Below are 16,353 nucleotides of genomic sequence, written 5' to 3'. Positions count from 1 at the left end.
TTTTTAACATGATTTAACATGAAATTTTGGTGTACAGAATGGCTTGTTCAACTCAATTACTTCAAGAAGTATAGTGGTGACAAACTTCTCTGAAAGGCATCGGTTTAAATGTCTACAATGATAGACTTAAAATCTGATTGATACGTCTTTCTTTAGATTTATGATCAGCAACAATTCTTTTTTTTTTAAGAACATTGATAAAGATGTATGTTACAGTCTCAAAAAAAAAACCAAAAACCCTGCTTTTAGGGAGATGGGAATACTAGTCAACAAATTGATTCTGTGCTCTTTTAGCAAGGAGTGACCTTGTGCTCTTTATTTATCTTTTTGTTATTTTTCTCTTTCTCAGGAGAGAAGATGGGTCTGTCCATCAATGTGTTGCTTACCCTTACCGTGTTCTTGCTGCTGCTGGCTGATAAGATCCCTGAGACTTCACTGGGTGTCCCAATCATTGTCAACTACATCATGTTCACCATGATCCTGGTTACCTTCTCCGTCATCCTGAGCGTGGTCGTCCTCAACCTGCACCATCGTTCCCCCAACACCCACATGATGCCAATGTGGGTACGCAAGGTAAGAGTCACAGCTTTCTGACATGTTAATGATAAGCTTCAAGCAAAACTGAGGAATTGGAGAGTTTTATAATTGTCAGCTATGGATGGAGAGAGTTTCAGGATTATAGATGTATATTCAAACACAAAAGAGGTAATTCTAGCAAATAAGGTTAATATAGTGAACTATAACAAAGAAACACAAACAGGCTTAAATTGGAAGGTATCTGGACTTTTGCTCAGATTTTTTAAGACGTTTTCTACACCTGTCCAGGAGTCTTTTACCAATTCTGCTGGCTCGCACTAGAGCAAACTCTAATTGGAAAGCTGGTATGTTTAAGCAGCATGGAGGTCCATCCCCCTGCACACATTCCAAGTGAGATGCAAATCAAATAGCTGCCTTTTGTTTGTATGGATTGTTGGAGCCTTTTGTTGTCGGATCTGTGATTGGCCTTTTGAATTATAGTGGGAGTGCTTCTGTAACTTTTTGGGAATGAGTTCCATGACTGAACTGTAAATGATTGGAAGCTGAATCCGCGATTCCTCCCCCTCTTTGCATTGATTGCTTTTCTTTTTTCACAAAGTTGACTTCCTTGTCACCTGTTTGAAACGATCTGTTGTTTCTGTCAAAAATCTGAACACTTTGGTCTTCTAAGGTGTGTCCTTTTTTCTCGAAATGCAAGTGTACAGCTGATACTTTCTCAGGCTGCTGGCTCTCCTATGTTGTGCCACGTGTTCCTGAAGTTGTTGTTTGGGTTCTCCAATATAGGAGGATTTACAGTCCTCACTGCGCTGGATTGCAAACACAACGCCACTCAGCTTAGGTTTTGGGGATCTGTCTTAAGGATGTTAGTTGTTTTTTTCTGTGTTGTTAGGTCTAAAAATAAATTATTACGAAAACTGCATAAAGTACATTAAAATTATTTAAAGCTTAAAATTTAGAGAAACTATGTTGTTAAGAAGAAATTCTTTATCTTGTATTGGGCATTTTGTAGTTAATTCAGCATGAATCTGTGTGAGGGAGGCAGAAATGGTTGGATTAAAGCAGCGTCGACAATGCAAATGTCATCCTGTACCATTAACCTCCATCAGCAGCTGTGGCCCACATTGTACATTATGTAAAGCTAATTACTGCTCTATACGTCAGTCTGTCACAATTTCAGGGTACATTCACCTAAGATTGTACTTCAGTACTAGCATACAGGTGATTTACACGGTCTAATGGAGCTAAAGCGGAGGAGTTGACCTTTATATCTACTACTTATTTCACCTGAAGGAAGAAAAGTTTGGCAAGTAAAGTATTATCTAAAACCCCATTTATCACTGTTTGATACCTTATCTAACATTTATTAGACATATTAATGTCAGGTTTTTTCCTAATTCAGTTTAAGCCATATTTATAAATATAAATTCACAGCAAAAAAGTATAAAATTGATCATTTGGTCTAATTCCCTACATTAAAACAAGTCCTAGATCATGTGTAAATTTGTTTTAGGCCTAACCTTATCTTTTTTTTCTTTCAAACAAATATTCAAATGAATAATCTCTAGGTTGAATATTGCACAAAAACAAATCATTGTTTTGTGTGATGCAAAAAAGAAACTCTCAGCATAATCTTGTATCTTAAAGATGCACGCTGGGATCTAACCGCTGGGCATTACACCTGACACACTTGCACTAGTGCACAGCAGAAAAATTTTTATATGTCTCAACAGTATGTAAATATGTTTCTTGTGTATGAAAATGTTATTCAGGTCCATATTTAGTTTTATTATTTATTTAACCAAATGCAATAAAAAAAAAACATGCCTGCAAAGGGCTTATATTGTAATTTTCTCTTTGTGTCTAATACACATCAACAGGCATCAGAGCTGCATTGAGACCAAAGGCAGTTTAAGGCAATTTCACTACATTAGTCTCAAAAGTGTAAAATGTACACTTTAGATCGAATTGTTGGATTTAAGCCTGGGATAAAACTTTCTGGAAAACAGCCACATTTAGAAAATCTTTTTAAGACTTTAGGCTCTCGTCTTCAATCATGTCTCAGTGGTTTTATGTTACGATTTGGACTGAGCAGATATTATATCCTGTTGTACATCTATGAATGTGAGACATCCAGCTATGCAGAGGGTTACAAACATGTCAAAAGACAACATGAGCTGAGTTACTGCTGCGCCTTATGGTGAGGAATGTCTTTGTTCATAAAGAAGTGCTCTCCAGTGGATGGTTTCTTCAACGGTTTTAAAAGCCTCTTGTGTGTAGAAAATCTAATAGATGGAATATAGAGCATTAAAGATGAAATATCAGTGGAGTTTAGAAACATATTTTTCTTTAAGGCTTTAAAATGATTGAATAATAAAGAGAGTCCCTGCTTTCTCTCATTTGTTGCATTAGATTATTTCTACTGGTGGGACTGATCTGCATGTGAATTTTTTTGTTGCCTAAGTTAACAGTATTCTGAAATTAAATTGATCGGTGAGTAGCTCTTTAGAGGCAAATCAAACTTTTAGGATTACCCTCATAGAGCTGATCACTGATTGTTCCCTCATGCTTACTTGAAGATAATTCTCTGCTTCTGTCTCCTTGAACCCCAGTCGGCCTCGGCAGATGGCCGCTCACAGTCTGGTTCTGCTGGAGGTTACTTCCTGTTAAAAGGGAGTTTTTCCTCTCCACTGTCACTACAAGCATGCTTAGTGTGAGGGATTGTATTTGAGTCAATGAGTCAATGCAATCAACTGGTTTTCCTTAGATAGAAAACTTTGAATCAGTTTGACTGTATGATCTCATTTAATTGTCTTTAGTAAAGTGCCTTGAGATGAAATCTAAATTGGCGCTGTATGAATAAACTGATTTAATTGAATCGAAGATAGACAGACAGTAAAAATTAAAAGCAGGCACTTTTAACACAAAAATGAATGGATATAAAAATCTTCAATTTGAAGATCTTATAGCTCGGTTTAGTCAACCATGTGGAATCCGACCAGGAAACCCGTTCTGTTTAGCCGACACACTGAGCAAGGAGCGCAAAAATCAAAGGAAGTAGGTAAAACAGAAATAACTGTTTGGGAGCTGAGGAGATTCACAGCTCAGGTGAGAGACTCTATTATATGTATGTATTACACATGTGGTTCTCATTAGGAGCAGGAGGAAGAAACTCATGATTAAAGAAGTCTTAAATCTAAACTAAAAAAAAAAAACTATCTCTATATATCACCGTGAACACACCAATAGTAAAACATGGTGTTGGCAGCATCATGCTGCAGGAATAGTATTCCTCAGCTGGGATAAAACACTGGATGGAATGCAATACAGGATGTTACATTTGGATAAATTAAGTATCAGTTTTCTCTTGTGTCACCCAGTACTGCTCAGCATCTAGGATCTCATTGATGAAAACCCAGAGAAAAGAAGAACTCTTAAACCCACTATTACACAACAGGAAACTTTTTACTCCACAGTTTTGTTTTTCACATCCAGTTCGAATGAAATATCATAGTTGCCCAAAATATGACTTAATGTTCATTTCTCAACATATAGAAGTTCAAAATTTTAATTTAGGGTTTTTTACCCTTCATTAAATATCATTGTGCTACAGTGCCAGTGACATTATTACTGAGTCTGTCAGTCAGGGGGGGTCAGGTGAGAGTTTTTACAAAAAGCATCTGAAAGCATCAACCAGAACATAATTAAGCCAATTACAACATTTGTTATATTGATCAAGGTTGGAACTTTGCCCTGTGATGTGCTACTTTATCACTAAGTGCCTTGATCATTCTTTAAAAGACAAATTTGAAATGATTTTGGTTCCCTCACAAGGATCTATCAAACTGTAAATTTCAATTTAAGAGCAGGAACATGGGTGGGGCCCAACACCAGTCTCACCACACAGATTACTTCAGTGGAAAATCCAGAGACATCTGAATTTTTTAGAGAATATTCGTTTTTTTCTCAAATATTTCTGAAGTAACACCTGAGAGGATGTTTAAACACAATTATCATTATTTTTTTTTGTCCTTTGTTTTGTTTTTCCATAGTGGGGGGTCCTTTTTGGTGTGTTTTTAGAGGCTGGTGTTAGTTTTAGTCTTTCAGGGGATTGTTCTTGAAGATGTTGATCTGTTTAAATATGATCTTTTTGATTATATCTAATTTTTTGGAGGTTGTGGAGTGTGAAGGTCAGTTCTGATTATTCATATAACTTATATATGCGAGTCTCAGAAGGTCCTTGTTTCTTGTTATTTGTAAGATTGAGTTAAAAACTTGTGTACTGAAATTAAGAAAGGACACCTTTGATTACAGATCATTTGAATACATTCTGGTAAAAAGATGTATATTTGGGTTTAAGTGTCTGGTTACTGGTCACTTGAAGGGTCTGTTTGGGTTGAAAGGTGTTTGTGTTTGTTTTGCTGACAAAGTGGTTGATTGCAGTCATCCTCAAAGGAACGCTCATATAATACCTACAGTACAGTGACTATGATCAAACACAAAGGGCTTGCAAAACACCTTTCCAATGACTTATCAAAGCTTTATAGCCTATAGCTCTCACTATGTCTCAGGAATTCATAGTTCCTGGGGCGGCGGCGGGGAGGTGTGGGTGGGTTTGGGGGGTCTCTGACCTCATGAAGCTGTAATTATCTTTAGGCTTCCGGCTAATAGATGTTTGGTAGCAGGGAATTTTGCACCGACCACATGGCTTCCTGCTGGGATGTAAAGTCAGGCTGCATGATTTTAGGCAATGAGGTTAATACGGTGTTTCTTCCAATGCCGATTTTATCTGTGATCTCTACCTGTTTTCATCTTTCTAAATTAGGATTTACCATCACAGTTTGATATATCATTTATTACACTCCAAACAATCCTTTGCAATATGATCTATGCAGAAACTGAAATCAAAATCATGATATTTTTGCAATATATTGTGCTGCTCTAGTGTGAAGTATATATTTTGTCTGCTCTTGCTAAGTCCTATGTGAGAAAAATGTACTTGGTAAATAAAAAAGAAATATCATTATTTATAATCTTTGACCAGACATCCGTCATATTATATCTCCATAAACTGGAACCTGGTAACATCTGAACTGTAGCACTAACTCTTTGCTCTCTCTCTCCTTCTCCACCCAGATCTTTATACACATCCTGCCTACCTATCTATGCATGATGCGTCCAAAAGTAGAAACCCCACTTTCCCTCGAGATCATTCCCCGCCGGGAGAAACAGACGGTGATGAGTATCAGCAAAGTGGCTGATGAGTACTTCATCCGAAAACCTGACACGTCCATCCTGTTCCCTAAGCCCAACAGGTGAGGATCTTCTTGCTCTGCAGATCAGCTGCATTACTTCTCACTGACAAAAAACTGTTGAGAACTAAAAAAGGTTGGACGAGAAGTGATAGGAATGTAAAACATTTGATATGCAAGGAGCTAGCAGGTTCCAGAGGGCATTAAGTTGTCATTCAACAGTCAATCGAAACAGTGGCTAAAGATAAACAGAGGATGTCTTGTAGAATGACCGTCCATGGAAATAACAGGCCCATAGCAAATCTGATTATTTACCAGGATCAGTCCAATTCAGCCCCTTTACCAGGTGGGCTGCACTTGATGCATGACTCTGCTTCCTCTGTGACCGTATCTGTTTATTTATTCTCTTTTAAAAATACGCTTGGGTATACCTGAAAAAAAAACACATGAAGTTGGACAGAAATAAAATTTAAATCCTGATTTAAGCTTTTTTCCCTTTTCACCAAACATACAAATGTATAAATTAAAAAAGGAGTCATGGAACAATGCTCAGGAAATTTAAATCAAACATTTAGATTTATTTTATTATTTCAGTAACCATATAATGTTGTAGTTATGAGAAATTTAATGTCAGATCAAACAATGCATCTTGTATTTTAAAACAAAGGCAAATTGCAATGGTTTCTTATCAAGCTTCTTGTGTCAGAACAAGGAGTTTGATTTAGATGATTACGGTAATAAAATAACTTTTAAATGATAAGATATTGTATGAGGGTTTATACAGAAGCATACTGCATTTTGCTCCCTTTTCATCTTTTTCTGAATTAAGATGATAATTTTACAAAAAGAAATAAAAAGGTTCTGTTTTTCTGAATAAACAAGATGATGCTGCTGATTTCACACTATATGTTCTGTTACTGTTGGTTTTGCATTTTTTCTAAGCGAGACGCTTTTCCTTCACAGAAGGTTTAACATGTCCTGTTTGTTTATTTCCTTTTTATTTTCTTTTAATATTGAGGCACTAGGAAATGATCTTGTCTTTTAGTTATATAGATGTGATCGCTATTAGTTTGTCGACTTTAAGATGACTGCACGCTGAGCACTAGTCATGGTACGGATGTTTCCCCCCTTCCCTTGTAAGTTTATCTGCCAAATGTTTGGGACCTTCTCTTTGCAAAGATGTCCTTATTAGCATTTTTTCAATACATTCAAAAATACAAGTAAAACATTTTAGTGCCATTCATCATTTCTTAGTAATAACATTTCTTAGCGAAGCAACTCAAAATATGTCTGCTTAGATTAATGTTTATCTAGAACAAGACAAGATGTTTGAAAAAGTTTCCTATTGTTTTGAGAAAAACTAAACTTTTTCACTTATAACTTCAAAATATATTAATTAAAAAAAAACTAAATTGTTTTATTTTATTATTATTTTTTTTATTCTCGCCTATGCAAAAACCAATTGTTTATTTTCATAAAAATTATCTTGTTAATTCAGAAAAACACACCAATTAATTTTATCAGGTGAATGCATCTGTAAGTTTAACCTAAATGTCTTAAAAGCAAAGCTTGAAGCCTGAAGCTTGAAGTTTATGCTCCCCAGATTTATGCTGGAAATCTCCAAAAAGTTAGAACCCAAAATAAAACACATCTTGTGTTTCTTCTAACTTGACCTCACAGATACTGAAAAACCTCCTCTCTGTTTTTCTTCCCACTGTGCTGTCATAATGTCCTGATGGATGGTGTGTTTACTAGACTGAAAAATATTGGATTTTTGAAATTCTGACCGGGGCGGTCACTGGACAACGTAAAAATAATCTGATTCAAACAACCTTTCGAATTCCTTTTTTCATCTCTATAAAGGACATTATCTTTGGAGAACATTAAGAATAAAGCTTTCCAGTTGGATCCCACAATCATCCATCCTCACCACAGGTTTTACAGTTTGCCTGTCCTGAAGCTGTTCAGAAATTAGTTGAATTTGGGCCACAGTGGGGTTTCTAATCCCGTCTGGAGATCTGTACTTCTCAAATCCATCAGTGTGGCATCCTAACAGTCCTGCTCTAATGTTTGTTGTACTTTTTGCCCATTAAAGCCCCCAAAAATTTTTCCCTAACAGTGTCTAGCTGTCCCTCTGTTCTCCCTATGTGAGAAGTAAAATATGTCTGGAGGAAAAGAACAGCCGCTGAAATAATTAATGACCTATACAAATTGACTCTGACACGTAAAAGCGGGAAGATGTGTGTCTCAGTTAAAGAAGGAGAGTAGGGGCGGGGGGTAGAGGGTAGTTGTGTCAGAACAATTTGATGAGACAGCAGTATCTCCCTGTAGACCATATATACACTCACATGCACCTTTCTAATTGGTTTAGTGGATGTCTTGGCACCCGACGTGGCCAGTTTTCCTAAAAATTAATCTCCTGAATAGTAATGTTCCTCTCGCTCATGAAGTGTGACTCTGAGTCATAAAATATGAAGCAGGGAGGGGGTTAAAAGGTCAAACCTTATCTTTTTTCCATCCTTACCCCCTCTCTCTTTCTCTATCTCTCCCCCGTGGCTCTGTTTCTGCCAACCTGATGGAGCTTCACCTGTCTTAGGTCACAGCCTCCTCACCTGCCATGCTTAGAAAGCTGTGATGGCAGCTCTGCATTGTAAACTCACAGTTTCATGTCCAGAATACCAAGCAGCTGTTTGCTTCGAGTCCAGCATGCAGTTACAGCGCAACACTGCCCTCTGATGGAATGCTTCTGCAAAAATTGCCTTTTTAAAAAGCAGTTTTTTATTGCTTTTAAACGAGTGACAAAAACAGGCTTTGAACGTAAATAATTATTCAACAATTAATGAAGATTAAAATTATTTTATTCATTTTTCTTTAAATTTTACACCATTTACTAACCCTGACTCTTCAAGATGAATCATTTATGGATTATACATTAATTCAGTTATGAAGTTAATACACAATATGAATAATGTTATTCAATTCTACTCATGTTAAAAAGCACTGTGTTGAAAAAAATCAGGTTTATAGATTAAACAAATATGTAATTTTCTTAATGCCAGAGGTTCAATATAATATGTTTGAGGTTTCTTAAATGACTCATAGTTCTCTTAATTACGCGAATCACTGTCAGATTTTTTTCGTCATGCACTTTAGCCTGTGTTTTATTGAAATTGTTGCATTTCACTACATATGGTACTTTTAATTTCTTTCCACACGTCCTGCCATGGCATGTCAAGCATAACACATGGAGGAACTGGTTACCTACATGTTTCTGGGCAGATTTGCTACACATAAAGTATATCTAGCTGTAGTTACCTGATTTCTTAGTTGCCGTTTTTGAATTAGGTTTGAATATGTCAGTAGCGTTGAAAGGTTGCAAGAAAAATATATATACAATGTTTGATTTACCTTAAATTTGGAATGTATGTATGGCTGTGTAAGTGTGAATGTGTTTGTGCATGTTAGTGTAGGGATTGTGGAGATGGGACAGTTATATGGGGAACACTTTAGGCTTAGAGACAGTGGCGACTGGCATTGAAGTAAAAGAGCCACACACCCTAAGACAGAGAGTAGGCCTGCGAAATATGGCCTAAAATCTAATCTTTTTTTGTTTTGTTTTTTCCCCTATATCAGTTTTTTTTTTTCTCACTTTTAGGTTTAATTATACTAATGACAAATGATGTACGTTAAGGCACAACAAATTTAAAGTTGGTTATAAAACAACCCTATTTTCAACCAATTGATATATAGCATAGTAAATGTTTGTCACTAGTGGTGTTAAAACTTGAACTGCTGTGATATTTAACAAAAAAAAGGAAAAGAAACAGACAAGAAAAGCTAAAACGTAATGAAAAACGAGGCAATAGTTTGTTGTCTGAAACATCAGTGAGCTAAAGAGAGCCATTGCAACCATGGACACCTAAGGGCTAGCAGATAAAAATTGAGCCTGTCTGAATGTCAAGTTTTCTGTTTAGGTTTGATCTTTAGATGTGCAATCCCCACTCGAAAGGGAAGTCTCTTCTGTGAAACATAACTGGTGTTCACTCAAGGAGTCTTCATTTTAGTCATCTTTATTATGATGGTCATAATTTTCCTCCAATCACACAGGTAAAAACCCTCAAAAGAAACAAAAAAACATCTAATTATATTAAGAAATCAACAAGAAAAAAAATAAAATCAATTACTACCAATCTAAATAATTTAATCCTAAAGAATAATAAACATTAAATATTTTATAGTGAAATTAAACAGTAATTAATAAATTAGCATTTTTATCAACATTTTTTCTGCTTTAACTAATAAACACCAAGTGTATTTTTCCCCTTTTAATAATATTAAACATTCAACCAGATAATCAGTCAGTCCTTGTGAATGAGCAACTGTAATCAGCTTACCGGCTGTCCTTCACAGTTCTTCTTAGAAACTTATTGCACGGTTTGCACTTTGCATGTACTACCACTACTGTTTGGCTTGCATGTTGTGCAAGAGTGAGAGGTCAGCCACACCAAAAGTACAATCTTTGATTGCCAGAGATTGAGTCCACCTGGTTCCCATCTCCAGCAGGCAGAGTAGAAAGTGGCAGAGGGGAGTGGCTTCCTGGCAGTTCACCAGAACACTGAATGTGACAGAAGCTGAAAGAGGAAAAAGTTACTTTTTATCCTTATTAAAATCAAACTTTACAATAAAAATGGTTATGGTTTCCTTGCAACAACATATCAATCATAATAAGACACATCATAAGTATTTAGTGCAGGGTCCATAACATGAGCACCGGCCCCTGCTTGCTCCTATGTGTTACAGTAGAGATTAGGAGGATAAATGTTTATTTTTGTATAGTTTTTTTCTATCCACTATAGCCACACTCAGAACGCTCTTGCCTCCCTTTTCCTTATTTCTGTTTTTTACGTCACTCATTGACAATAACACATGCCCTGCCCTGGTGCATTACCTAAAAAGGTATATAGACACAAGTACTAATAAGAAGCCTAAAATAGTTATGGTGAGGGAATGCCTGGCGAAGGTTAAACCTGCAATGCATTCACCCTGGCAACAACAGATTCTACCAGCAGCAGACTTTTTGATGTTGTTAAACGTAAAAACGTAAAAAAAAAAAAAAGGAAAGATAAAACAGTGATTACATATATATGAAAAAAAACCCTAATTCATTAAAAAACTTAACATCTAAGGGAAATAATATCGATTTTTGAGCCAACTGCGGTACAAAATGAGGATGAGAACCGGTAATGAGACCAAGTTGATCAAGTTTTGTTTGCTTCTATGTCAGGTGGTGTTTTTCATGCTGGTAAAACTGTGAAGGTTTTTGTAAAAGCTGTTACTATAAAACTTATGTTGTGCCCAGGAACTGGCACTGTTAGCCTGGTCTTCCTGCAGTAAAACCACTAAGGAAATGTTTGCCTTTTGTCTTTTTTTTTTTTTTGCTGTCTGTTAGTGACACAATGGGGGAACAAGTTTAAATGAATTTATTTGCAGCTCAGTGTGAACATTCCTCTGTGACAGCTGTGTAGGGAAGGTACCCTCAGCAGCCTTTTCCTGGCTTCCCCCGGCGGCTGCTGGCACCAGCAGCAGCTGACGCTCGGTAACCGAGGGGAACAAGTAAACACAGAAACATTCACATATACTCACGTAGAGTTTCTGGAGCAGAGAGGCCCGGTCAGCAGGACCCAAGCAGTCACTTCCACATTAGCAGGGGCAGAGACAACTACTCTGAAACGTCCCTTTTTTTCCGCCTTGAATTGGCAGGAGGGTGCAAAGCAGAACACATAGGCTTCTGCACACATACATCACTGTTTTATAGGTTTTAATTAGTGTTTTGGACTGAAACCAGATCATTCCACCTACTGCAAACGCTTGTGCGTTTTCTGCACTTTTGAAATATAAATCTATGGAGTTCATATGTGCCAAATACATTAAATTAGTGTACTGTTTATGAACTATTGGCGATAACGCAATGTATTTTATTAAAACGCTAATTTCTTTATATCTAAAAGCTTCATCACATGATGCAAAAGAGGGAAGAATAAACTACATTCAGTGTTAGCATGAACTATAAGAGTGTTAAATGGGTAAAAAGATACCATGATGAATTAAAACAAAAAATCTAAAATATATATACAGTTATTGTGCTTTTTTTCTATCCTGAATGGTTTCAATCTTTAACATTAGAAGAATTTAACCTCATCCTCTTAGTAGTTCCAAAAACTCTGGGCAAACCGCTTCTTCCCATCAATGCTTCTACATGAAACCCACTTTCACTCCTTTGCTTTTAGATTAGTTTGTCCCACTATTTTCTATCTGCGTTTATCATTAATCTTGCATTTAAGTAACTCTAGCTTGTTTTATTAATGTTTTCTTTGTTTTTATGAAATTTGATCATTTAATATATATGAATTGACCAAAATAGTTTTGTTTTTTGTTTTTTTTTAAACACGATTTTATGTTTACTTGCATGGGTGACCAACCTTTGTGTCATGTGGGCTCAAGTCATCATGTGAAAAATGGGGCTGCTCTTTTCACTAGTCCATTAAACACAGTTGCATAATTAAATAATTAAATAAAAAAATCGGAAAAGAGTTTTATTACTTTTTTTGTGTGCTTGAAAAATTAAACAACTTTAATCTACCGGTATTCCTTTTGGGAACTAGTGGCCTTTTCTTAAACATAGTCTACCAGGAAATGGCATTGGTAGGAAAGGGGGAAAAGATGCAACAAAGAAGAATAAGGATGTTCGTCAAACCTTTTACAGCTACATTGGATGCTAAGCTCTTTTTTCACAAGTTGTACATTTGTGAAACCCGTGCATCCTTGTAGTCCGTTCTTATTAATCCAAACAGTATTTGGTACACTGTTTGGTAGGTCTCGCTGTATTTAGCCTGATATCATAGATTAGGTTGAGGCAGTCTCGTTTTAATTAAACAGAATAAAATTTTCAAAAAGATCACATAAATAGAGGTACCGTTCATGTCTAACATTTTTTATTGTAAGGTTGTAATTAAAGAATTAAAAGTCTCATTTTGCATCAACCTCCTGTGCTGATGGGCCAAATTTGTGTCATCATTCAGCTGCAGCCGGAGGACACACACAATTACTTCAGGGGCCACAAATGGCTCTCGGGCTATTTCACAGCAGTGAGAAATATCCCCATTTGGAGACATTGCAAGTTAGAGTTTAAGCTGCTGATTGTTAAATGATTTCTACATTTGTTCTTCAATGGACAATATAAGGCAATATAGCAAAGCTAAATGCTGTATTTAGCCCCTAAAATGCCTCCCATTGGATCAGCCTGGTAATGCAAGATGTGGTCCATCTTTGTCTCCAACAGAAAGTCATCTGATTTCATCCAGATTTTCTCTTAAATCAGTGACACATGCAGAAGCTTTGCTTACTCATTTTTATTTTATTTTTTGCCATTCTTAAATGCAGCTATTTGGTGTTGTCCATTTCTCCAAAGGTTTCACTCAGATGGCCTTTGCACGGATCTGAAAAAGTTCATTGACGGCCCGAGCACCTACCTTACCCTTCCCGATGAGCTCAAGTCAGCTATTGAAGCAATCACGTACATTGCTGAGGCTCTGCAGGCTGAGAAAGACTATGAAGCTGTGAGTTTTTCTTGTACTATACAGATTGTCGTATTATACCGACCCCTGCTACCAAATACTGATCTTCTCCATGCTGGACTTCCTTCTCTTGCTCCTTATCTGTCAACAGCTAAAAGAGGACTGGCAGTTCGTAGCAATGGTGGTGGACCGCATGTTTTTCTGGATCTTCGTCGTCCTCACCATCGTGGGCACTTTGGCCATTTTCTCTGATGCCAGTCTCAATCACACCCCAACAGACCCCTTCAAATGGACCTGAGGAGCTGAACTCCCAGGTTCAGGAAATGGTGCAGAGGATTGCTCCATAAGTCAGACTAGATTCCTACACTGCAACAGATCCTTCCAGGAAAGAAAGACAAACTTTGGATAAAAACTGTTGGTCTTACGAAGTTTTTAGTCCCTTTGACTTGTTCTAAATGTGAATATGTCAACTATTTCTTGAACTGTAATAACCCATCTAGATCTAATATAATCCATTTTACATGCTATGCTATTACGTGACATTGGCTTTTTTAAAGCATTTTATGTACAGCTGAAATCAGATATTCCAACTGTTAACACTTAAACACCATGAAAAACCAGCTGCTATAATAAGCTGGCTGTGTGCCTTTCATGCCGCCTGTGCAGAGAGTGTGGCACGTGCCTGGGGGTAATCCTATTTGTGCTTTAGTCACTGGTGTATAGGTGCACATTTGTTTGGAGGCTAATCTTGTATTGGAGTGCAGAACATCACCGTCCTCTGTGTCTCACTTTGTCTGAGGACACAAGGACACCAAGTATCTTTTATGGTACATACATAGTTGCAACAGTGCTTTTGTTTTTCTCATTTTAATAAAGATCCAAGGGGAGGATATATATCTAAGGCTGCATCTGTTGTCACAATGCTTTAACACTCTGTGTATCACCTGCCAATTCATCTAATATTAGCCCAATTAGTGGGTCTAATAATAGGCAGTGGTTAGTGCAGACTGGGTCCCTCATATCTATTAGTACAGTTTTTGAAGAGACTGCCAAACATTTAGACAGCAGAATTAATGTGAAACAAATTATGTCCGCACTGGCAAAAGTAAATCCTATTTGCTCTTTTGGGACGGTTTCACCTACAATAAAGATATTTATTCTATTATTTTGGTGTTATACTTTTATGTTACAGCATTTTTTGTTAAGGAGTTTTTTAAGATATCTTATTTTGATATGTTAATTACAACATATAAAAGGCCTTCCTGAGGTAACTACCTTAGGAAGGCCAGAAGAGGGCAGAAACTGAACACCTCTTAACTAAACTCAGTCAGGTACCAGAATCTGCCGCCATGATATAATTCAGCTTCTTCCATGGTTCCTCTTTTGGTTTAGGAGACAGTTTTCATTGTACAACAGCATTCCCCGACCAACCTCTTTTAACAAAGTTAAGTCATCTGAAGTAAATACATTGTTCTAATGAGAGAAGCTACTATCTCATTCACATTAGCACCTTTAGAGGTGAATAATTTAAATTCAATTATGTTTATCTTTGTAATGAAATATAAAATTGCTACCATCACATTTTTTTTTAAAGAATATCTTTCAAAATGTAACCTGGTTTCCCCTCTGTATTTGTTCTAAACATTATTCATCTGGGTGTCCTCCCAACAAAACCTTTCTGGGAACAGAGGGACATTTAGCAGATATCCAAGTTGAATGGGTGAAGCGTCACCAACACTCCAAATGGAATATGCTGCTGCAACCTAAATTAATTGCTTTAATTGTGATTGAATGAGGTTTGCCCAACTTAATTTAAGTTTTCAACTTATAAACCTAAAAAAAAAGTTTGATCAAATAGATGAAATTACTTGTTACCAATTGAAGCAATTCATTTAAAGGTATAGTCGAGGATTTTCGTGAATTTTTGAAAAGACCCATCCTCTCCACTTAAAGCTACAGTGTGTAATAATCATAAGGATACACAGTCAGAAATGTAATATATTATACATAACTATGTTATTTATCATCATCTACGAGCTCAGCCTCTTAACCTTAATATTTGCGTTGCCTTAGAATTCGTTATTTATAATTACATAGGAGCGGGTCTCGCAGCCATGGAGGCAGACATCTTTGCGCTACGGCAGCGCAGAGCCAACAAACTAGCGATTGCGAGATCGCCCATTACGCTCGATATTTATTATCTTAAGTCTACATGAAATCTATACCCTACACAGACTAATGAAATACTATCTGTAAAATTATCTGTGTAACAAACCTCATCACTTGAGAAGGTAGGTGATGCGGACGTTGTGGAAGACATTTTGTCCCGTACTGTTGGGGGGGAGAAGCGGTGGGGGGGGGGGATGTTCATGTTGCTGCGGTCTGCAGTCTGGACGTTAGAAGTCGCTGAAAATTACACACTGTAGCTTTAAAAAAAATAATGCACCTGTACCACTTTGTACCCACTCCGTAGACCTAACGGCTATTAAAATGTATGGACACAATGATAAGACGATCACTCAGATGGATCTCATCTCACCCATATTATATATAAAAAGTTTCCCAGCAAAAAAGACTACTGGTACATGAAAAAAAATAATGAGATGTTTAAAGTGTGTGTGCTGCAGTAGAAATGTGGACATATTTGCGGGGTAAATAAGGATCTGTGGCCACCGTATAACTAATAATGATGCAAATTATAATATAAATAAACTTATCTTCCCTGGAATGTTACAATATAGAGGTATATAACTTTTACTGGCAGTGATGTAAAATGGATTTCTCCATACCAAACTTTACCTGTGGAGTAGAAACTTTGCAACCGAGGCATCAGTGGGAGGTCCGACCTGTGCTTTCATTGCACGTCATCACCTGAAAGAATCTAAAAAAAAAAAAAAAAATTCTTGTTTCTCTCTTTTTAGGCCATTCTTTTCTTCTCATACACTTTGTAGAAACCTTTTCTCTTATGACCCTCTGTCATTTTAAAGAACCAT

The 16,353-nt window shown here is 36.7% G+C and overlaps 1 protein-coding gene across 1 annotated transcript in view; it reads left to right on the top strand.

Moving 5' to 3' along the window:
* chrnb1 (cholinergic receptor, nicotinic beta 1) overlaps window positions 1-14,516 on the top strand; it is a 33,543-nt gene extending 19,027 nt beyond the window's left edge. The window contains exons 8-11 of the mRNA XM_015373780.1: window positions 350-573; window positions 5,671-5,849; window positions 13,255-13,402; window positions 13,512-14,516. Of these exons, the coding sequence (XP_015229266.1) occupies window positions 350-573; window positions 5,671-5,849; window positions 13,255-13,402; window positions 13,512-13,658 (698 nt within the window). The 3' untranslated portion in view covers window positions 13,659-14,516. The remainder of the gene's footprint in view (window positions 1-349; window positions 574-5,670; window positions 5,850-13,254; window positions 13,403-13,511) is intronic.
* The last annotated feature ends 1,837 nt before the right edge of the window (window positions 14,517-16,353 follow it).

The sequence above is a fragment of the Cyprinodon variegatus genome, unplaced genomic scaffold (assembly GCF_000732505.1).
Source record: "Cyprinodon variegatus isolate N-32 unplaced genomic scaffold, C_variegatus-1.0 Scaffold92, whole genome shotgun sequence".
In the NCBI taxonomy this organism is placed as follows: domain Eukaryota; kingdom Metazoa; phylum Chordata; class Actinopteri; order Cyprinodontiformes; family Cyprinodontidae; genus Cyprinodon; species Cyprinodon variegatus.
This window is presented reverse-complemented; position numbering and strand designations above follow the sequence as displayed.